The sequence below is a fragment of the Bidens hawaiensis genome, unplaced genomic scaffold (assembly GCF_021521415.1).
Source record: "Bidens hawaiensis isolate Kalapana, Puna unplaced genomic scaffold, B.hawaiensis_p1.1 tig00047156_1, whole genome shotgun sequence".
NCBI lineage: Eukaryota > Viridiplantae > Streptophyta > Magnoliopsida > Asterales > Asteraceae > Bidens > Bidens hawaiensis.
Window position 1 is genome coordinate 95,361 of NW_027498428.1, and position 24,785 is coordinate 120,145.

At 34.6% G+C, this 24,785-nt stretch overlaps 2 protein-coding genes across 4 annotated transcripts; both read right to left on the minus strand.

Annotated features, from left to right (window-relative positions):
- Positions 1-895: 895 nt before the first annotated feature.
- LOC143596858 (protein NLP8-like) lies at positions 896-13,805 on the minus strand. 2 transcript variants are annotated; one of them, XM_077075521.1, is made up of 7 exons: positions 13,765-13,805; positions 13,584-13,661; positions 11,647-12,649; positions 10,677-10,721; positions 9,840-10,556; positions 9,376-9,499; positions 896-1,901 (listed from the first exon to the last, which is right to left on the minus strand). In XM_077075521.1, the coding sequence occupies exons 3-7, from the start codon at positions 12,523-12,525 to the stop codon at positions 991-993; spliced, it is 2,676 nt and encodes an 891-aa protein (XP_076931636.1). In that variant the 5' UTR covers positions 12,526-12,649; positions 13,584-13,661; positions 13,765-13,805; the 3' UTR covers positions 896-990. The 2 variants fall into 2 exon arrangements, with proteins under 2 accessions (XP_076931636.1, XP_076931635.1); XM_077075520.1 differs by lacking the exon at positions 896-1,901 and adding an exon at positions 8,084-9,294.
- Positions 13,806-16,886: 3,081 nt separating this feature from the next.
- On the minus strand, positions 16,887-19,757 carry LOC143596860 (rab GTPase-activating protein 22-like). 2 transcript variants are annotated; one of them, XM_077075523.1, is made up of 11 exons: positions 19,598-19,757; positions 19,415-19,513; positions 19,242-19,345; positions 18,752-19,165; positions 18,489-18,667; positions 18,269-18,391; positions 18,104-18,192; positions 17,806-18,006; positions 17,325-17,732; positions 17,169-17,252; positions 16,887-17,077 (listed from the first exon to the last, which is right to left on the minus strand). In XM_077075523.1, exons 1-11 carry the CDS (start codon positions 19,721-19,723, stop codon positions 17,030-17,032), a joined length of 1,875 nt encoding a protein of 624 aa, XP_076931638.1. In that variant the 5' UTR covers positions 19,724-19,757; the 3' UTR covers positions 16,887-17,029. The 2 variants fall into 2 exon arrangements, with proteins under 2 accessions (XP_076931638.1, XP_076931637.1); XM_077075522.1 differs by having other exon boundaries at positions 18,489-19,165.
- Between the last annotated feature and the right edge of the window lie 5,028 nt (positions 19,758-24,785).

Sequence of the window (24,785 nt, forward strand, 5' to 3'; positions counted from 1 at the left end):
GTTCACCCCTATTTGCATCGTAAAATCTTATATTTGTATTCGGAGAACTTTGAAAATCATACTAAGTCGTATGCTTATATGTAAACTATCAAACAAATATACAGGCGAGATACAGATGGAGACTTGTTCGTTTAAATTTAATCGACTTAATAAACGGACAAACACTTAAATGAAGACCCATTGACTTGACCGTAGAGGTGTAAAAAACCAGTTTTTTTTACCAACCGAACCGGTCTCTAAACCGACCCAGTTTGGGATTTGCATGGTCAAAACCGGTTTGACCCAAACCAAAACCGGTTTTAGGCAAAAAAAAAAAAACGGTTTTAAAACCGGTTTGATTGCCGAACCGTTATACGAACCAACAGTTCGGTTTGGTTTGGGAAGCAGTTTTAGATGTGAACCCTTCCGGTTCGGTTTCCGGTTAACCGGTCTGATGGCCAATAGTTGAACTTAGGAACTTAAGACTTAAATTTATATTTGTCCAAAATGGATTTGTTGCACATCCAAAGATCTTTTATTCCTTTTATTTTTAGTGTTCAATTTTAAGTCAGGCATCAATCCTACAATTATTAAAAGCAAAGGTCTAATAATAGACAAATCAAATATCACAAGCACATCTAATGCATAGCAAAAGTCTCACTTGAAAGCAAATATTATAACTTACAACCAACCATATTTCTATTGTTTGACCATTTGTATATACAAAATAGTCATTATAACTAAACTACTCCTACCTTCTCCATACCTATACATGTAACAACATTACCTGCATTTTCATACTTCATCATCATTATCATTATTATTATTATTATTATTATTATTATTCAAATTTAACTATACTAAACCATTGCCACTAACTTCACGTCCCTTTAGCTCTTCAAAGAGAAAGCAATGACATCAAAATCAAACCTTTATTGAACTTTAGCAGAAAAAGAACACAGATTTCCGTCTTTAACCCGAACGCAGCATGACCCGAATGACACATAACATTTAACAACTTCCCATCAAGAAACAGTTGCTGCTGCCCGAGCTTCCCGTAGCAAAAGCAGCATCACGAACAAGAAACTTCACACTGCGCGTCCCAAGCGCATCCAAAATTTCAAGACACTCGTTCCAGTCGGATTCACACACTAACAGAACCCATTCCTCTTCATCGTCCCGGTATTTGAGCTGAAAAGTGCCTGTTTGTATCTTAAACCTTTTGGCAACTTCTTCGTAAAGCTGAAACCAACCAGAAGTTGGTTCAAATTTGAATCTTACTGTATCTTCTTTGTATGTAGCTTTTACAGTAAGTTTAGATCCTTCATCACACGATAGCACATCGGGTTTAGAGTTTTTAAGACCACTGAAACTTGGAGAGCCTGATGAACTTCCGTTCACCATCGACCCGTTTGATGAAGAAGTGGACGGGTTATGATCACGATCATGATCATCAACCATTGATGTATCCATATCATCACCATTCGCCATAGAGCTCAAGCTTTGCGAGAGAAAACACGGGTTTGACTTTTTGACTTTCGGTTGACTGTTAACCGGACTCCAATATTCACCATTGGAATTTGGATTCGGGATGCTATTAGGCAACTTTAATTTGCCAACTCCCATGTAGCATTCATCCTCAACTTTTACAATCGGGTTTTCGTTATTAAAACATGATGTGCTTTCAGGGGTATTATTGGAAAGATTCGAACTTTTCTGTACATTAAGATCTTGGGTGACACCACTTGCAGCTACAAGACCGCGTGCTGTCGGGTCAAACTTTAACCCTCCTTCTACACCTTGTACAGAATCAAGAACCGTTTGTATCTTTTTTAACGAACGGTTTACTTTATTAATCTTTCTTGATGGCCATCTAGATATACCATGCTGTCTGCATATTCTTTTTAGTGTAGTAGGACAAACTACAAAAAATAGTACATAACATGCCATATATCATCTTTTATATAAAATGTTAAATAATCTTCTAAATATTAGTATGAAGTGGAAACGTACCTCCAATGGCTTTAGCAGCATCTTTAAGAGTTCCAGAAAAATATTGTTGTAGAACACTTAAGCTAACATTTTTCTCTGAACTACTTCGTTTTTTCTCATGCTGTCGTTTTGACCCATTAACCGCCTGAAAGTTTAAAAAGATGCGGGTCATGCTGACTTTGACCAACCACAATCACATACTCAAATAGCCAAATACAAAACAAAATAATTTAAAAAAATTAATACTACCTGCTCGGGTAGACGTGTTTCCGTCCAAGCATCAGTTACCTCAGTTGAATTTACAGAAACTTGATCAACACCGGGCCCCACTACCCCGGATACTTCTGCATCAGAAACAGTCCTCAAACTTTTACAAATCCTCTGCATTGTACCTGATAAGTTATTCAACAAAAGTTGTTGTTCTGAAGACCCTTTCATGTTGACCGGAAGAAAAAACTCCAGTATATAATCATCATCGCCCGTATAGGTGCTACGTAACCTAATTGCAACCGCAGCATTTAAACCATATTTTCTAGCGTGTTGAACGAGCGGGTACTGATTAATATGATATTCTTTAACATTGGGGAAGAAAAAAGGATGATTTGATTGAAGTGCTTTCCCTGCGACACCCTGTAATTCTTCAAGATGATGCTCGCTACACGCTTTCACGAAACCTTGCATTTCTTTGTCATTAACATAACAGGCGTCTGGTTGAATGCATAATATAGATTTTTCTGTCGAATTACCATTACGCCCTCCAACTCGCACTTTTATGGTTTCATTGCCAACTTTTTCATTAAAACTACATGGTATCCATGTTAGAGCAACCGGTAATCTATGTGCATGGCATACTGCTCGAAGAACGTCCGTTATTTCTGATAAAGCAGCCATTTGGTTTTTTGAGAGGCACTGCAGAATAATGATTTTGATAAAAATGAATTATATTTTGTATTAAGAATATAAAATCCAACTCTATTGATTAAATACCTGCTTATGAAGTCGGGGAGGCGCGACACTTTTCAGGTTTACGGTCTGCAAGAATCAAAAAACAGCAAAGAGAAGAGCATCAAGATTCAAGAAATTTGCAGAAAACATAAAATTAACACAATTTTATTACAAATAATAGTTGAATAGAACAATAAAAGCACAAATTCGAATGATTTTAACCTTACCCATACCTAGATTTGTTCACTATAATACAAAGATAAGAATGGATTTCACAAGGCATGCAATATTCAGACACCATGATGTTATATCTAGACACCGTCTAGCATCTATACGACTCATATGGGCCTATACAGGTCGTATGCAGTGTGTGTCAGGAGATGTTGACTGGTACATTTACATCGTCGGTCTGGCATCTATACGACTCATATGGGCCTATACGAGTCGTATGCTCGTATGCAGTGTGTGTCAGGAGATGTTGACTAGTAAAATGTACGACTGGTATAGGCCTATAGGAGTCATATAGGAACCCATGCAAAATACACCTATATAGACACCCATACGAGTCATCTATACGACTAGTATAGGCCTATACGTGTCCTATATGCATCGTTTAGGCGTCGGTAACATAGTAGGTCTAACGCCTAAGTACCTATATGACTTGTATAAGCCTATATAGGTCGTATAGGCCCTGACAGGCACAGGCTGGTGTCTGGAAAATCGGGTTGGTGTCTGAATATAACATCCCTTTCATAAATGCATGATTTGAACAGTACGAGTTGCATAAATAACTATGAATTATGAATGGTCAAGTACTTAAAATGTCACTTTATAACCTCAAGTAAAGACTACCTTCCTAAAAGCAGTTTATGTACAAAGATTATAAATCTTTAAGAGATAGTGCCACAAGTTCTCATATATAGATATTCATTCAACAACATTTAAACGAATTACCTCAAGAGCCCGACAAACATGATCCATCTCAGCACTAAAATCAGCTTTCTCCTTATTTGTAACAAGTTCAAGAACCGCACAACAACCATTCTCATACGATCCATCTTCAAAAACCGGAACAGCAATCGATCCACGCACTTCATGACTTAGCGCATGATCTATCCTCAAGTACTCACATTTATTATAATGAGCCACATTTGAAGTCCATTCAGGAACTTTTGACGTAAAAACCCGACCTGGAAGCCCAGGAAAGTTACCAGGCCTCACTTCTGCAGAAAAGGTGAATCCTCTAGACACTTCCCGGTATCCCGCCAACGCCTGATCAAGCAAATATGGCTGCTCACAAGTACTTAATATATACTTATCACCTTCCTTAATTGGCACCCAAACTTGGGCTAAAATACCCGACCCGGATGAATCTTTAACCAAAGACAACGCCTTTAACATCTTTTCGGCAAGTGTTGTTGGTGGTGACTTCAGAATAATATCATTACCACTTTCTTGAGCATTCTTTTGTATATTTCCATCATCCGAATTCACGGGTAGGACGAAATCTCCACCGTTGATCGAATAATCATACGGTGCATAACCGGCTGATAATGCAAAAGATGCTAACATTTGATCAGCTGCAGAAGGACTTGTGCACCATCCAGCATAAGTATCAAGATTCATACCCTCGGATAGCCCGTTAAACAGGTCTGGGTCGACTAAACCCGTCTAAAGATACTGCATTATCCATCTGAGTTTTTGGAGAAGCCCATAAAGCCATCTGTTTATCTTTTGTTGTGTCCATTTAATAACTGTTCACAAATCACAGGCAAATTAAACTGCTTTCATCTATTATTTCAATCTTGTGTCAACAACAATATGATTAAACTATCTAAAATCTCACAAACAGAGGTGTGAAGTTTTTGACACGACTCGAACCTAACACAGAATTAGCGCGTTTGGGTTTGGTATAAACGGGCTTGGGTCAGTTTCTTGTCAAACTCGCAAGCCCGTTTAGCTAAACAGGTCGGGCTTGGGTTGACCCATTTATTTTGATATTTTTCTGTATAAGTTAAATTGGTTGGGTATACTATGCCAAAAGTTCAACTCAAAAGAAAATTGTCATAATATTTTATAATTAAAATTTAATATTTTTTAACATAAATTTCTACTTTTCGTTGTAAAACCGTAAACTTAAATTATCAATATTTGAAAACAATAAAAAGCAAAAATAAAAACTTTTGCTCAAACGCGTCGTGTTCGGATTGTGTCCGGGTTCTATGTCTTACACAATTTTTAGGTCCGTGTCGGGTTGGACCCACCAACCCGCAAACACAGCCCGTTTAACACCCCTAACTTTTTAACATAAATTTGTGCATTTGCGATAAAAATGTAAATTTAAAGTATTAATATTTGACAACAATAAAAATAAAAAACTTTGAGATCAAACGGGTTGTGTTCGGTTTCAGACGATTTTCGCCTTTTCGGGTTGAGGTCAGAGACCAACAAGCAAACACGACATGTTTAACACCGCATTTGAACCAAGTTGGGAAGAAATAATAATAATAATAAGTGGAAAAGACTGAAAACAAACCTCGGATGAAACAAATAGGGGTGTTTCAGTTCAGTTGCAAGACAATAAACAGGAATTGAGACTGGGATTTATTGGTTTGATTGAGTGAAAAATACAAGAAGGGACCAAAAGTAGAACCAATTGAGTCTAGGAAACAAACCGACCAAAGTATCTATGGGAAGCCGACAAACAAGTGAGTTAAAAACCTCGGAACTAAGCGACCCAACCCCATAGTTCGAGAGTAAGAGGATAGACTTTGGAATGGCTACCCAAAATAGAAAGTATGCTTACGTCATGATACAAACATAAAGGTGTTGGTACAAAAGTTTAAGTAATGGAGTTCAGGTATTAAAAATAATAAAAGAAGTACCAGATTTTTGAAAAGGGTAGTTGTGGCAGAATAGCTGTTAATCAAGTTAAAGTTTACTGTTTTATTGGACGTTTACACAAAATCAGTAAGAGTTTTAGTTGATAATCATAATGATAAATTAAGGATTACAATTGAGGAACAAATTGGTTATTAACCCAAAACCATAGCCATGAATCTATATGACTAATGCGTAAAATGGTTCTCACAAACACAAAAAACAGTCCAACAATTCTTGGATCATCGATTCAAGGTGCACTTAAGGTGTTCAAGCTTTCAAGCAGTACTAATTGTTTTGAAAGTTGTTTTGGTATAGACAAGTTTTCTTAGGAAACTCGCAATATGTTTTAACAGACCCGTGCCAACATTCATTTTGTTCTTCTTAATGTTCTCTGTGTTTTTCTTTCTTTAAGTTGGAAGAGTTACATAATTGACTGTAATTTCGATCAGATTGTTTTATTGTGAACGTTTCTTCCTATAGGTATGATACCATCTTCTTTTAACTTAAAAGATAACCTTTTCAATATAGTAGAAAACTACTAAAAAGTTTATGGAAGAGTAGTGATCCACAAGTTAATATACATGATATATTTGTTCATATATACTTGTATTATATAAAGAATCACATATTTTAAATAATGACATGACTACAAATAAATACATTATAGATTTTTCAAACATTTCATTTATTTCCGATTCAAATATCAATTCTTTTAAAAAAAAAATTCACAAACCGGACGCCCATGTCATTTCTCAAGAAATTATGGTAGCGTTTGGTATGATGAATGACAAGGGGAATAAAATGATTTATTGCATGGTAATAAAAAAGTATTGTTTGGTTGCTTAATGCAATAGAAACATCTATTACATATGGAATCTCATTCCATCAACCTATTCCTTCCCACCCTTTTTTTTTCATTTAATTCCTCATTCACCCCACTTTCTCAACAACACCACCACCTAACAACAACCACACACCACCATCGTCACCATAGCCACCGCAACCATTGTCACCACCGCCTAACTGCAACCACCGTCGCCACCACCCTGCCATCGCCATCACTACCAATGCTACCACCGCTTGACCGCCACCACCACCCCTGCCGCCTGATCGACACCACCACCATCATTTTCATCGCCATTGCAGTGTTTTTATTTTTTCTATTTCATTCCTACAACTTTGTTGAATACCAAGCAACATAAAGTAATAATTCATTTCATCCCCATAGGTGAACCAAACACGACAAAGAATAGTAATGATTCATTTCATTCTGTTGTTTATTCAATTTCTTCTCTCATTTCATTCCTCCTTCATTCAATTATCTCCAACCAAACATATCCTCTATACGTATTAAATTATATATTCGCATCATGATGGAATCTCAAAACACAAATAAAAGTGTTCACACACGTCTTAGAGTAAAAAAAATAATAATGACTATTGAAAGGGTTGGGGCGAATAATTAACTAACTCTATTTGCAATTATTCTTATTCTTTCATTATTAAATAACTTTTACAACCAAATAACAAATACATTGTAGTTTATTTATTTTCAGATTATAAATCTCAAGCATATCTTTCTTATTTTATTTACTTGTTTTCTAGAACAAAACTTTTGAAGCTTTTAAATTTCTGACTATTTAATTTCACAATGAATTACCAAATGCAGAAAGAACATAATTTATATTTAATATCAATACTATTATTTATGTAAAAATTGCAAAAGAAATTTCACCTGCAACATGTTACATCTTATCAAGAAGCCTTTCTATAACTTCTAGTTAAATTTTAACAGTATTATAATTTCACCTGCAACATGTTACATCTTGTCAAGCTTGAGTCGTTTCGAGTTGTTTTTCTAAAGCTTGGACTCGGCTCGCTTATTATTATTAATTCATTTAAATTTGTTTTTAATCATCTTATATATTTTGACCAAAAAAAAAACCTTAAAAAGAGCCTAAGCTCGGCACGAGCTCGATTGTGTATTGTGAAAGTAACACATAGAAGTCCAAAAGAAGTGAAACGTAAAAATAAGAAATGCTCGTTAGGGCTCAGAGAGCCTAAACGAGCCTCCCATACAAGGCTCGGGCTCAAAAAAGCTCGGCCCGTTTCGAGCTTTTTATCGATCCGAGCTCAAGTAGCCCGCGAGCGGCTCGGGCTCGGCTCGTTTCGAGCTTTTAATCGATACGAACTCAAGCAGCTAGGCTCATTTGCACGCCTAGCTAAAAGTACAATAAGTGCGGAAGCATGATCTTCACAAAACAATAACCACCCTCATAAGAAAATATTATGGTACTTATAAACCATCATGATATGGTTATGACCATTTGTTTGTACAAAATACCAACATATTTAAACAAATGAAAATCTTACACTACTCCTATCTTCTTCATACCTATACATGTAATGTAACAATATTATTATTATGATCATACATTATTATTCAAATTCAACTAAGCTCCAGCTTCAAAGAGGAAGCAATGACTTCAAAAACAACCATTTTATTCAAATTTACCAGAAAAAGAACTGACCGAAAGTGCGTACCATTTTAAGAACTTCCCATCAAGAAACAATTGCTACTGCCCGAGCTGCCCGTAGCAAAAATAGCATCGCGAACAAGGAACTTCACAGTGCGGGTACCGGAAAATTCTAAAATCTCAAGACACTCGTTCCAGTCGGATTCACACACTAACAGAACCCGTTCCTCTTCATCGTCCCGGTATTTGAGCTGAAAAGTGCCTGTTTGTATCTTAAACCTTTTGGCAACTTCTTCGTAAAGCTGAAACCAACCAGAAGTTGGTTCAAATTTGAATCTTACTGTATCTTCTTTGTATGTAGCTTTTACAGTAAGTTTAGATCCATCACACGATAATATATCGGGTTTAGAGTTTTTAAGACCACTGAAACTTGGAGAGCTTGATGAACTTCCGTTCACCATTGAGCCGTTTGATGATTCTGTCATGCCTGAGGAAGTCGACTGGTTATGATCACGATCATGATCATCATTCATTGATGTATCCATGCCATCACCATTCGCCATGGAGGTCAAGCTTTGTGAGAGGAGATGCGGCTTTGACTTTTTTCTTTTCGATTGACCATCAACTGGACTCCAATATTCATTATTGGAAGTTGTAATTGGGATGCTATTAGACAATTTTAACTTGTCCACCCTCATTGAGCATTCATCTTCAAGTTTAACAATTTGGTTTTCGGTATTAAAACATGATGATGAAGGATGTGGTGACGGTGATGTACATTCGGGGGTATTATTGGAAAGTTTCGAACATTTTTGTGGGTCAAGATCTTGGATGATACCAGTTGCTGCTACAAGACCGCATGTTGTCGGGTCAAACTTTAGCCCTCCTTCTACACCCTGAACAGAATCAAGAACCGTTTGTATCTTTTGTAACGAACGGTTTACCTTGTTAATCTTTCTTGAAGGCCACCTGGATATGCCATGTTGTCTGCATATCCTTTTTAGTGTAGTAGGACAAACTATAAAAAGTAGCAAAACGAATAAAACATATGGAACAATTATATAATTTTGAAAATATAATTATGAAGGTGGAAATGTACCTCCAATGGCTTTAGCAGCATCCTTAAGGCTTCCAGAAAAGTATTGTTGTAGAACACTTAAGCTAACATTTTTCTCTGAAGCACTTCGTTTTTTCTCAGACTGTCGTTTTGATCCACCAACCGTCTGTAAGGTTAAAAGGATAAGGGTCGTGTTCACTTTGGCCAACTAAAATTACACACATTTCTAACAAAGGTCCATGCTAAACTTAGATACCCAATTCTTCAATAAGAAGCAATTTATGTAAACGTGTCAATATTCAACACACGGAGTGGTGTTACTGCAACTAAAGTAAATGGATGCACTAATAATCTCTAAGTTTACAACAAAAAATAAAGTTACCAGCTAGTTGCTGAAGTGTTGTTACTTTTAATGGACTTGTTTTGTTTAGGTAGTATAGCTTAATAATATTACAAGTATATTTTGGAGATTTATTGGTTAACTTTATTAAAAAAATCAGCATTACCTGATCAGGTACACTTGCTCCTGTCCACATATCAGTTGACTCGATTGCATTTCCAGAAACTTGATCAGCAGTAGTTGATAACTCCACTGGCAGACTGTTTTCATCCAAACCGTTACGAAATCCATCACTAGGCCCCACTACACCTGATAACTCTGCATCAGAAACAGTCCTCAAACTCCTACAAATCCTCTGCATTGTACTTGATAAATTGTTCAACAAAAGTTGCTGTTCTGTAGACCCTTTCATGTTGACTGGAAGAAAAAACTCCAGTATATAATCATCATCACCCGTAAAGGTGCTCCGTAACCTTATTGCAACCGCAGCATTTAAACCATACTTTCTAGCATGTTGAACAAGTGGGTACTGATTTATATGATATTCTTTAACATCGGGGAAGAAAAAAGGATGATTAGATTGAAGTGCTTTCCCTGCAATACCCTGTGATTCTTCAAGATGATGCTCACTACACGCTTGCACAAAACCTTGCATTTCTCTATCATTAACATAGCAGGCATCTGGTTGAATGCATAATATAATTTTCTCTGTTGAATTACTGTTACGCCCTCCAACTCGTACATTTATCATTTCATCACCGACTTGTTCGTTGTAACTACATGGTATCCATGTTAGAGCAACCGGTAATCTATGTGCATGACATACAGCTCGAAGAACATCTGTAATTTCTGCCAAAGCTGCCATTTGGTTTTTTGAAAGGCACTGCAGAAAGATTGTTATAAAGAAAAAGGTATTTCATCAACTTTGTATAAATCTAGAATCTAGTTAATACCGTAATGACGTGTATAAGGATACAAAATCCAGCACTGCTTGTTAAATTACCTGCTTATGAAGTCGAGGAGGTGCAACGCTTTTCAGATTTACAGTCTGCAAAAGTACAGAAACATCAGGCATCATGTGGTGGCGTTGATAGCCGAAAGACAAGGGCACATGCACCAATCAGCCGGTGTCCCGATGATTGAGTGCTATGTGCCTTATGTCCAAGGCTTGATGCAAAACTACTATCGAGCCGGGGGTCTCACCGGAAGCAGCCTCTCTATCCCTATGGGATAGAGGTAAGGCTGTCTACATCTTACCCTCCTCAGACCCTACCATAGCATTGCTATTGGTGGGATATACTGAGTACGATGATGATGATGATGATGAAAAGTACAGAAACAGGAAAGAGATGATGATCACAAGATTAATTTATAAAACCATAAAGAATTGTGCAGGAAACATGAAAATTAAGAAAAAATTAATAAAAAGCAAATTACTGATTGACGTCAACCTTACCCACTGGAGGAGGAAAGTAAGACATCTACAAGTATGCAGCAAAGAGCAACATATAGTTACAGATACTGAGATATGAATGGATTTTACTACTGCATTATACACATAGACACGCAAAAAAGTGAAAGAAAAACTCGTTTAGATCACTTACTTGAACAATATTGGTCCGGTGGTATAGATAACCGTAAAATTTTGAACTGTCACTTACTTTAAATGACATTACTACCTTGAGTGATGACTATGTTACTTGTTCTCATATCTTTATGTTCATATAATATCAAACAAGAAACCTTATAACAGTTTCATCAGCAAACAAACAAAAAACTAAGCATTAACCTGAGAGAATACATCCCTAAAGTAAGGGGTGTTTGAGATTGCTTAATTAAACTGCTTATGTGCTTATTCTTCTATAATGAGTGGTTTTCAATAACATACTGCAAGCTACTTATCTAAACAACTTATTTTTCTCACAATTAATCAGTCAAAGCAATTTCAATAAGCAATACACTAAAAGAATTACCTCAAGGACTCGACAAACACGGTCCATCTCAGCACTAAAATCAGCTTTCTCTTTCACTGTAACAAGCTCAAGTACGGCACAACAAGATTTCTCATTTGAATCATCTTCAAAAACAGGAAGAGCAATAGATCCACGCACTTCATGGCTGAGTGCATGATCTATACGCAAGTATTCACCTTTCTTGTAATGGGCCACATTTGAAGTCCATTCTGGAACTTTTGAGGTAAACACCCGGCCCGGAAGCCCAGGAAAGTTACCAGCTTCTACTTCAGCAGAGAAGGTAAAACCTCTAGAAACTTCACGGTAGCCAGCCAATGCCTGATCAAGCAAGTATGGCTGCTCACAAGTGCTTAATATACACTTATCACCTTCCTTAATTGGCACCCAAACTTGAGCCAAAATCCCTGCTCCAGACGAGTCTTTAAACAAAGACAAAGCTTTTAACATTTTTTCAGCAAGTGATATTGGTGGTGGCCTCTGAACAATATCATTTCCAGTTTCTTGAACATTCTTTCGTTGAGAAGAACCGTCATTTTCATCAGCAGAATTCACAGGCAACATGAAATCAGCACCATTAATAGAATTTTGTGCCATTGGTACATCATTTGCTAGAAAACCACCCTTAACTTGTTCTGTGAAGTTTGAGTAATCATAAGGCGCATAACCGGCTGATAGTGCAAAAGATGCTAACATCTGATCAGCTGCTGAAGGACTTGTACACCATCCAGCATAAGTATCAAAGTTCATAAGCTCAGAAAAACTATTGAACGGGTCTTCGAGTCTACTAAACCCATCTAAAGATGCTGGATTATCCATCTGACCTCTTGGTGAAGCCCAGAAACCCATGGGCTTATCTTTTGTTGGGGAAGGGAACTCCATTCCAAAAGCTGTCCACAAGCAAATTAAACGTCCTTCATCTATTATTTCAATCTTGTGTCAACAGCAAAACGGTCATACGATTCCAAACTGAATTGTTTTTATCTCAATCTCACCAAAACCTAACCTGTGTCAGAAGCTCAAAATTAACCTGATCTGGTATGCTTAAAATTAACATAAGCTGGTGTAATTGAATTAAGCTTAAAATTAACCAAGTCTGATGTAATTGAAATTAACCTAACCTAGGGGTGCAAACGAGCCGAGCAGCTTGCTAGCTACTCAAGCTCAGATCGATAAAAAGCTCAAAACAACTCGAGCCTGAGCCTCAAAACAAAACTTGTTTAGTTAGCGAGCCTGAGCTCGAGCCTTGTGTATTTTTAAGTTTTACTTATTTTGGGCTTCTATGTATTAGTTTCACATGGCACAGCCAAGCTTTGGCTTGTTTAAGGCACTACACAAACTCGAGCCATGCTCAAGATCATTTAAGGTTTTTCTCAAAATATATAAATATATTTAAAAGCGTATATAAATTAATTACTAAATAATAAATGAGCCAATCTCGAGCGTTAGAGAAAGAGATCAAAAGGAGCCAAACTCAAGCTCCAGCTCTCAAAAGTCAAAACTAGTCGCGCTCAGGCTCAGCTTTGACATGTTTAAGGTACTACACGAGCTCGAGCCGAGCTTAGGATGGTTTAAGGTTTTTCTCAAAATATATAAAAACAACTAAAAGCGTATATAAAATAAGTTAACTAACAATAAACAAGCCAGGCCCGAGCTTGAAAAAACAACTCACGATCCGAGCTCAAGCTTTAGTAAAAGAGATCGAGACGAGCCATAAAGTCAAAACGAGCCTAGTCGAGCTCGAGCTCACCCTAACCTAATCTGGTGCAACTGAATTAAGTTTAAAATTAACCTAATCTGGTGCAATTAAAATTATTAATTAACCTAATCTGGTGTAACTAAATTAAGCTTAAAATTGATCTAATCTGGTGCAATTACAATTAACCTAATCTGCATGAACAAAATAATAATAATAATAAGTCAGAAATTCGAAAACGAACCTCATACGAAACAAATCAGGGCTTCGAACGGATTTCAACGCAATAAACTAGAATCAAATATCAGATTCAATACTTCTACTGACTTCAAATCCAATAAACCGATCAAACACACAACTAATTAATGAAACAGTAGTTTAATTATAACAGAAAAGAAATTATTAATCGAGTGAGTGGCAGTTACCGAACTGTGAAACCCTAGCTCGTGATGATAGATGAGTATGATAATTAATATGTTCTGAATATAATATATGCCGATTGAAGTATGTATCGGAAGCTGACAACGAATTGAGTTGAAGACCTCGAAACTCTGCGAGCCGCAGAGGAAGAGGATAGCTTTGAATCGGTTTACCCAAAATTGAAACTAGACTGACTGACGTCATCACAGGCAAAAGGAATCTAACGGAAATAGATGCACAGAAAATTAAAAGGGAACTGAAATTAACTGAAAAGTGGTTACTGGTTATTTTTTTTTACCCCTGGTTTTAGTGAAAATTAAGGCAATGGGGTATACCATATAATCTCCTTTTTAACTTCACCTAAATGACACATCACCAACTTTTCACTCTTTTAAATCTCCAAGGAAATGTTTTTTTTTCTAACGGCTAACGTATCATTCAAATGAGTTATAGTTAAATTCATCATATTAGGATACATTTGTTTTCTGATTCAGGGAAAACCATCGTCTAAGGCCAGCGCCTGTGAACACTCGTCTGAAGTCACGACGGTGCGGTGAGATAAATCTCATTCAGCTCAAGGATACAACTGGTGAACGCCAGCTACTCGCATAGTCTCCCATTATCATCTGGTGCTGCTGAAACTAAATGGGGGGGGCTGGAATCGAGCATTGGTCACGTGAAACACCAAGTCTCTTCTTTACCACTCTACCACAAGCTGATTGGCTGAGAGAAATGGTTTAACCCCTTTAACTTCACCTCACTCATTTTTTTAGTTTTAAAATTAAACATTAATTTTACTACAAAATAAATAATAGCCGTTGTATATTTTCTAAAATCAATCCGGCCTCTCGCATTATACTCTTGTCGAAACCATGGGTTCACTCTCTCCATATCTTTAAGAACTCTCAAGAATAGTGGTTGATGCATACGAAATGACAGCTAAATATATGTGCTATATTGTGCAAATACCTCATATCCAGTCATCAACTAGCTTCATATGAGTGTGTAGCCGTTTGCGGTTGAGTTCAACTTTTCGGGTTCGTGGCAACGTTTGTGGTTGTTGTAGAAAAGTTTAGGCTGCGGATACAACCGTTTAAAAAAAATAACCATGTTCGCAACGTCGGAGTCGGACGATAAAGATGTTTATGATGTTGAAGATTGTCTTGGTGTGGAAAAGTAACAAAATGTGAGTCATATATAAATAGTAGTTTTTGGATTAGAAAGAGAAAATTCAAACAGCTGCTCTACTATTTAACCTGTCAAAGGCTTAACGCATGGCTGTTTTAACGCAATTAACGGTTAGGGGGAGTGGTTTTTAACGCATGTTAGTAGTCCACATAAGCTTTAACACATGGGGCGTGATGGTGTACCGAGGGACCTAACCAAACAAAATCAAGCCATTCATATTTTCAAATATTTCTTGCTTTTTATCTTCATTCCATGTATTTATAACTGTATTTGTTGTATTTATATCTCTATTTCATGTATTTATGCTTTCATGTTATGTATTTATCTATCAATTTCATGTATTTCTAAGTAAAAATATTAGCCACAATCTGATTTTGGTTATTAATCGACTACCAAAAACTGATTGATTAATTTGATTGAGGTTAATAACCGAATCAAATAGTGCACACATCTAGGACCTAGGTTAGGTTTTGTCACACAATAAATTATCGATACTAGTGAGTTAAAGGGCCTAATTTTATATAACGGTACAAATTGGTTAAAATTATATATATGTAAAGTTAGAAAGTTAGAGTTTAATATAAAAAAAGGTGAATTTTGATACATAAGATACTCGTGGCACATGCCAGAGTACACATGCTTCTTCAATCGTCACCTAACCAATACGCAAACCGAATGGTCAAACGGATTCCCCACAACATGGAAGCCAAATGAATACGCAAACTTATTACACATTCACCATCTCCAATACCATTCACTTTCACCAAACCGAGATTACAATGTGCTATGGTTGTGTTTTATGTTGCGACTTGGTTGGGGTTTTAATGTTGTGAGTTGGTCATGTGAGTTGATGTTTGACATGTTAGGGTATGTGTTTTTGGTTTTTCATTCGAGTTGTAGACCATCTCATATCAGTTGAGTCTTGTATTGATACAAGTCATATACACTTGTACGACTCGTATGCCACGACACCTACACAAGTTGTACGGTTGTTACTGTCTGATTCTTTACCATGTATTACAATGACAAATTAGTCTACTAACAGTCAAGCCCCAAGATACCTGAAACAAACTTTCAACTCCTAAATGCTGACAACAATTCTGTTTAAAAGACATATATATCTGAGTCCATAAAAATAGTTTTTCATAACAATATATAGGTATAACTTATTAAATGATCTGTGCATTTGACATGCATACTTTTCATGTGAAATGCTTATGAAACACGTGCCAAGGAAATATGACATATTGAGGAGACCTAACACATCGGTAATCGGTTATTACAAATTTAGTGGCAATTGAGCATACAACTATGAATTACTTGGCCTTTGAGAAAATATTATTCGTGTTTTTAAAAAGCCAATAAGTTAAAATATGTTTGGTAATCACAAAAATCATTTTTACTTTTAACTTTTTCAGTGACGCCCCCACTACTTTTAAGTGTAATTTGGCCCCGAAAAGGTGACGTGGACAAAAAAGGTGCATGCTTGTATCCATAACAAGTAGTCTTAAAGGGGAAAGTAAAGCCTTTTAAAAATAAAACACTAGATGATAGTTAATTTCAGTTACAGCATGAGACTTTTAGTTAATTATAGTTAATGACAATTGGAATTCGAGTGTAGCTTATCATCAACGCTTATTCATAGGTTGAGTTTAAAGTTTCTCTCATATTAATATTGTAGTGGGTTAAAATTAGCATCACAAAATATTTTTAAAGTTTTTGGCAACACAAATACAATGGGCCGAGTTTGATGTATGGTCAACTCAACAAGCAGACTGAATCTAGTCATTTTCCTTTTTTCTCATTAACAAACATTTGTATTATATATTTTATATTCATTAAATAATTAAACTCTAATATATTCCCTTGTTGAAAAGTATATTATAAAAGGTTTTAATAGTTTAATTCTAACTTCTAAGTATACAAGTTGTATGTGTGACCTAAGCAAGAAGCCTTCTATAATAGCCTTAAATTATAACTTCTCACCCCCCTTCAAATTCAATTTTTTTTAAATGTCTAACAGTGTACATGTCACAACAGAAAAATAAATTTTGTTCAGACCTGCAAGTGTAACACCTCTGATCATAAACTTGAAGTATACGAAGCTTCCGGGCTTCGATTCTTGATCAGCTGGATTAAAATATTAAATAAAAAGTAATGTTAAAAGCATGCTAGCGTATAAAATAGTAATAAAAAGATGAAAGTTTTAATATGTATCAACCTTGTAAAAGTATTTCTTTCTGAGTTTAATGGCTGTACGTATGCATCGCTTAACCCTAATCTTCAACATATTATCATTAAATATCTGCATCATAAATTAACGAAATTTATATAAGTTACCCGTAATATAAAAATATTAAAACCAACTATAACTGACCTTTATCAAATCATCAATCGAACGCGTGTCTCTCATGATTTTATGTCGGTTTAATATAAGAATCGCTGCTACACAAAAGATTGGTAATTCATCGTCACCGTTTCTTGTTGATGATATAATAGTGCATATCTGAAATCGTTCATTCTTTGACCACAAACTTTTAGTCAACCCACAAAACGGGTGGTTCAATGTAGACTTTATCACATTAGTTTCAGAAGTTAACCGTTCTATATTTCCACTTTTCATTTCCGACCCACCATTTGAACTACTGCTACCCACTTCATTCTCAATAGTTTCCTTCCCTTTGGCTTTTGTTGACTCCCGAGGAATCTGTAGGACCAGAAGCTCGGGACAACTATTCTCCAGATTTAAAGCTAATGATTCATCAAAATCAGCAGCCCACATCATCTGGTAACAACGAAATGGGCACTTTAGTAATTTCAATCTTGTAAATTAACCGAGAAGAATATATTATGCATACCTCCCACATGCAAAGTGCCTCACTGAAAGTCAACTCGCGGCGGAAAAGTACTAGAAGCATCCGGAAGGCGAAATGAAGACTTTCAGCACCTATTTGTGATAAGTGAGTGAACATTTCTCGGTCGACGTGTTCTAGTATATGCCATAGTGCTTCTAATTGCTTCATCACACCCGTTGTTCCTTCCATTTTAAAATTCTCACGCTTCATAGAATAAATTTAAAGAATATAAGCTGTATTAGTTAACATTGTATGCATAAAAATAATAATAATATATAAACATATTCAAGTTAACGAATACCATTCTTCTTAAAAACATCTCAAAGCACCAAAACGCATCAGCATTGTCCTCGAAGAGTACAATAAACGGAGATAACAAATCACTCATACCTGCAATACGAGCAGCCTTAATTTCTTTAACAAAAATAAAAAGTAGATATACTTAGACGAAAAAGACAACTTTAACCTTGACAATATCCAGTTGCAGGGTCAACCCAGGCATAAACCGCAAGAATATCCGACATTCGGGCTAAATTTTGGGTATTCTCATAAAATTCCAGATGACTATCAGTTCTAACAACATCAACAACTGAAAAATAAAATATTAACCACCTTTTAAATTTGAAAAACTAGGAGTTGAGTCGAGTTAGGTTTTATCTTAACGGGGTCAAACAAATCAACCATACCTATTTGGTGCAGTGTCCAAAGCCACTCAGACACTCTATCTTGACCTTGACTTCGGGCTCTTCCGTGGTTCGCCACCTGGACCGGACTTCCAACCACTATTTCATTTCCATCTTTCTTTCTTTCTATTTCAACATTTTCTATTTCATATTCCAAATTACTAGACCTAGGTACTTCAGTTCTAGAGTTATCAGTACAAGCAGAATTATTAGATGTAGAAACATCCATTACAAGATCTACATTGTTACTAATCTGAAAATCATACACATGATCATCTTCAAATCTCAGCTTCCGCCTTGTAAAATGCCTCTCATCATTTGATTTACATTCATCCTTATCATTATTTTCAAACAAATTTGTAACTGGCAAAGGAGGAAAATCATAAAAACTTGAACTTCTGCATTCTGATGCATCCCCTTCACTTCTTGACTTTGAACAATTACCGTTGTATGGAGTATATGAATCATCATACGACACACAATCAGAACAATTAGACAAAGACTCTAATCTTTCAGAAACGACATTAGAATCTTTTCCATGTTTAACTTCAGATTTTCGTTTTTCATCCTCTTTAGTTCTCATATCCATAACTTTGTTCCCAACAACATAGGCTAAAGAACCGGTACCTATGCTGGAATGCATTGATTGACATTGCTTGATAAGATCCCTGTACCGTTCTCTGCAAGTATTCATCTAACAATTATTAACTTATCATATCAATTATTCAAATATTAAAAAGTTTGCTCATAAAATACCTCCTTGCTGTCCTTAATTTTCTCCTGTAATCTGCAGTACTGCTTAAAGTATAGCAGCCTAATAGAAACTCCCACACTTCAGGCCTAATTGATGGATCTACCCCCTGTAAACAAATTAAAAAAAAACGTTACATGTTACGAGAAAATAGGCAGGAACAACAACAAAACCTTACCCCTAACATAATCAATTTCAATGCTTTCTGAAAACCAAAAACCTTTCCATCACTATCAAATGTTGTTTGCCACTTTTCTGGTTTCAGCTTTTTGTTGATCTGCACAATTCACAAATTTAATATACTGCAACCAAAACTCACATGTTAAACAGAAAGAGCATGCTTGGGGCTTACAGTAATAACCTTAATAGGTGATTGATGAAGACACGGATCTCCAATATCGCGAACCATAGAACCAACTCGTTGTAAATTGACTGTACCACTCTTCCCACATGTCCAGTGCTTGTGATCTCCATCAAACGACATCATCAGCAACTCTTAAATATTAATTAGTTCCCCTTCGTTGTCTACCAATCAAATCAAAGTCCTTCAAATTTCAATAATAAAAATCCTAATAATAATAAGAAATAAAGAGGGACTGCAATTTGCAAGCAGATGCTAATGTTCAAATCAATAAAACAATGTTTGTGTCAGTAGGGTTGTAAACTAACCGAATGTTCAAATCAATAATGTATGTGTTCGTTCGTTTGTGTTTGCGAGCTGTTCACGAACAAGTTCATTTCCTTAACAAACGAACACGAACAAAAAATTTCGTTTGATTAGATGTTCGTGAACCGTTCGCTTGTCCGACAAAAGCTTAATGAACAAACATGAGTCAAGACCTTGTTCAGTTCGGTTTGGTTTGGTTCATTTACAGCCCTAGATGTTAGCCTCACAACTTACAATAAACTATCAGTTCCAAACTCACCAAAACCTACTTCCAAATATTAAGTAAAATCAAACACATCCGAAACCCTAACCTGACCTCCAAGAGAAATTAAATTAAACTCTAACTACTATAAGCAACAAATTACAAAACACATCATTCAACACAAAAAAACGTATTCAATTAAACGCTAATTTGAGAAAAACCGCTTCGAAACGAACACGAAACCCTAACTAATTAACAAACTAGTAGTACAAAATGTTCGGTGATCATCGATAACGGAATCAGATGAAATTAAATTAAGAAACTAAAATCTCACTACAACAGGTAACAGAAACATCATTCATCACAAAAAGCACATTCAATTAAACGCTAATTTACAAAAAACCGGTTAGAAATGAAAACGAAACCCTAAGTAATTAAGAAACAAGTAATAGACAGTGTGACGGAATTGAATGGAATGAAATTGAGGATAATATGATATGATATACCTGTAGGTAGGTGTGTGAGCACGGCGGATGAAAGAAAGGAAGAGATCCGGCGAGTTGGAAATCGGAGATCGGAGTAGTAGTAGCAGTTCCGTCTCCATCAACACTCAACAAACAAAGACCGTTTCTTTCGTTTTCGCCTGGACTTTGTTGAACCCTTACCTTTTCTTTTATTTTATTTTTTATTATAAAAACAATAAAAATGGAAATATCATCATATGAAACAGGTAACATAATAATAATAATAATAATAATGTAACTTTTTGGGAATATATACAGTCACTAAGTTTTAAAAGTGTTCAAATTAGGTTAATTATGTAATCTTTTCTAAATTAGGTCACTAAATCTTCAAATCGAGTCTCACTGATTTTTATGTGTCAAGAAAGAAATTGAGGTTAAGATATGGGAGTCGGAATTTACAATATATGTAGTTACATTTAAATAATTTATAAAAATATTAATTATATTAAAATTTTAAAATAAAATTCACGTCACCACGTAATGTCAACATCAAAAAAAAATATATAAAAAATTTTCCTATGTGAAACAAAAAAAAGGCTGAAAAAACATATTAAAACCTTTAATTTAATAAAATATAAAAGTTGAGTGGCTTAATTTGAACATTTTTTAAAGTTGAGTGACCTAGTTGGAACACTTTTAAAACTTGGTTACTGTTATATGAAATTGCCCCTAATGGTTTTAGGGGTTGTTTGGTTAATTCAGATATGAGTCAGGTCTAAATAAGCATCTGTCTCATTTTGTAAAAACATGAGTCTGATTTGTTCAGACTTAATTTTAACCATTTAGATGTTTTTCTGTCTTAAACTAAGCAGGCTGAAGTCTAAATGAATCAGATATTTCCATCTGAATGGTTCCATTCAGATGTAAACAAGTAGCCCCTAAGTTTTACATTACAAGTAGAGATGAGTAAAAGAACCGGTTAACTGAACCGACATGAAAATCAAACCGGTTTGAAACCGACTATTTGGAAACTGGTTTGGAACCGACTGAAATCGGTTTGTAATTACAAAAGCCGGTTAACCGAACCGAAATCGACCAAAATTGGGCAAAAAAGGGTCTAAACCACCTAAACCAAAACTGATCATAACATGGTCAACGAACCGATTTCAACCATAACCAAAACGATCATAAACCGGCTTTGACTTTTATTGACCAAATCGAACTGAACCCAAACCGGTTTTGAGTTTTAACCGGTTTGTGCACCTCTAATTACAAGTAGATGTTACTGGAGCTTGGAGGTGTACATACTGGCTTAAAACCTAAAACCAGTCTGGGTTGAAGTCTGTTCGGTGTGGTCAGCAAAAGTCAAAACTGGTTTATAATTAGTTTGGTTCGGGTTTTGAGCGGTTTCGGTGGAGAAAATTACAAACTGATTCCAAACCTACGATTTTAATCGATTCCAAACCGATTTATACATAATCGGTTCTAAATAGTTCGTTTCGGTCCAATTTTCGAGTCAATAAACTACGGGTAAGACATGCATGAGGGAGATGAGTGAAAAATTGGTTTACACGAACAAGGTTGGACGAAGAAGAGTGTGAGGGTGAGTGAGAGAGAGGACGTCATTGAAGCTTCGTAAAAGAGAGAAGTGGTGCATCTGTGTTTCGTCACTGTTGGATAGTTTTACACTGTCTGCATTTAAAATGTTTAAATTCGTATTAGATTGTTGATTTTATGCGTCTAAGTATCATAATGTATAAGAAAGACAAAGGACGTATAGCGCAAAATTAATTATTCTAAAGAATTTAAGAGTATCGTATATTGAAAATTGTGCTTAAGTGATTGTTTACTTTAGCCTTTTTTTTCCTTTCTTAGTATATGTAACAAGCATTGCATGTGCCTACATTATATAGTTTATACGTTTTTTTTACTTAAATCTATCTATTCTAATATAAAGTAAAATAACTGGGGATACATGTCACTTATTCATTTTTAGTCAAAATTTCCCGTTTAAACTATTTTCTTATTTTTAATGAAAACTTATTTATTTCAGTGTAATTAAAACATATCAATCCATTATTTAATCAAGTAACTAATTATCAAAATTACAAAGATTAAAAATATGCGGGTATTTATGTCAGTGTAATATTATATATATGTGTGTGTGTGTATTTAATGAAATCATATCTACTTTTTTTATATTAAATCAATTTATAAACACTTTTCATTATAGGAGATGAATGTGGTAAAAATTAATGACCGATGTTTATAGAAGAAGATAAAAATAAGAAGAAATTATGAATGAATAACAATTTTATTCTCACGTATTCATTCAACCTCCATGGATCCATGGAGTTCTCATTAATCTCTTTCAAATCTGTAATACAAAAGCGTGTTTTAGTCATGCTAATTTTATATATGATGTTATATTTTTGTGTCATTTATAATGAAACATCTTATCACATTTTGTTAGAGTTCGCTATTCCATTAAAAAATATATAATTACAATATTACTAGGTGCATCTTTTTCGTGATTATGAAGAAATTGCGTGATAATGCACCACATATTCATATGAATATTCCATTATAAAATATAATTTGAACTTATTAAACTATTTAATTTGATAAAATATAGTTTTTTTATTTAATTATTTAAATTCTATAGTTTAATTGTATTTGTTTTGAGCTTCCTGTATATCACACATGTTCTTCTAGTTGATATTATATATGAACTTTATCTTAGAATATTACATGAAATTAAATAGAAATTTTATAGAAAGTACGCAAATGGGTGAAATAAAATCGAAATTAACTAGATGAATAAAGTAATGAAATGAGCGATTTAAATATGATTTTTGGTAATGTAAGTATATTGCTTAATTGATTTTGTCTTATTCAAACTATATTTGAAAATTACCTTTGTAAAAGGATAAAAAAAATTGTATAATAAAGAAGAGATAGCTATACATGTAAAAAAGATTATATATAACCAAAAAAAAGATTATAATAAGCGTGTTTTTAGTTAATACTTGGTTAGAGTCTGTATTGTACACGGGTGTAAGATATAATATATGTAAATTTAGTTATTTCATATAATAATTTTTATTTATAAATTTTTTAATAAGTGTTTGATATATTTATACACTATTAATTTTAAGTTGCAAACCAAATTTTGAGTTTGATTTATTTTAAAATTAAAACATTCAAACTGATATTACAATATTCAATATTGTGTGTAAAAATTGATATTTATAACAAAATGTTGTCACAGAGTTAAAATTAAATTTACAAAGACTAAGATAAATACAAATAAATTAAGTTTTAAAATAAAAAAGAGAAATAATGAATAATTTTAAATGGTTGTGTTAAAGAGATGTGAGAAAACAATGTGAGTAGACAAGTATGATTGTATAAAAGATAGGTATTCGTTGGTATTAGACAAAAAATATGAGAGTGCTTGTATCCAATAGTAAATTTAGTATCTTCTTGAGAGTGCTTGTATCCAATAGTGAATTGAGTACACTCCAACACTTCAATATGTAAAACTAGCTTTTGAACCCGTGTATTATACGGAATTTGTCAAATAATAAAAATAAATAAGATCCGTAATTTGAAAGAAATGAACAAAATTAATGGTAAAAATAAAATATATAATACAAATAGTAAGAAGTCTATAATCTTAAATTTACAAATTAGAAAAAATATCTTTATATACAACATTTGTCAAGATTGTTTTGATCTATCACCCATGGATAGTTATGACGAATGAGATGAGTGTTAGAGAATTAGAAGAGAAATTATAACTCATTGTTAAAATTGTTTTGACCCATGATCCATGGATATGTATGATAAACAAGATGAGAAATTAGAGAATTATAAAGAAAATTATAACCCATATGCCAAAATTATTTTGACACATAACCCATGGAGAGATAGAATTAATGAGATGAAAGATTATAAAGGAAATTATAACACATTTGTTAAAATGGTTTTGCTCCATAACCCATGGATATGTAGAATGAATGCGAAGAGATATTAGACCAAGAATGAATGTGAGATTGCCACATCATCTCCATTATTAGTATTGTTAGATAACATAAAATTAGGGGTGTGCGAGAAAACGAAAAAACCGATCTGAAACTAGAAAACCCGAAAAAACTTAACCAAGATTAAAACTGCTTTTATGCAATGTTTGACCGGTCATTTAAAAAGTTCA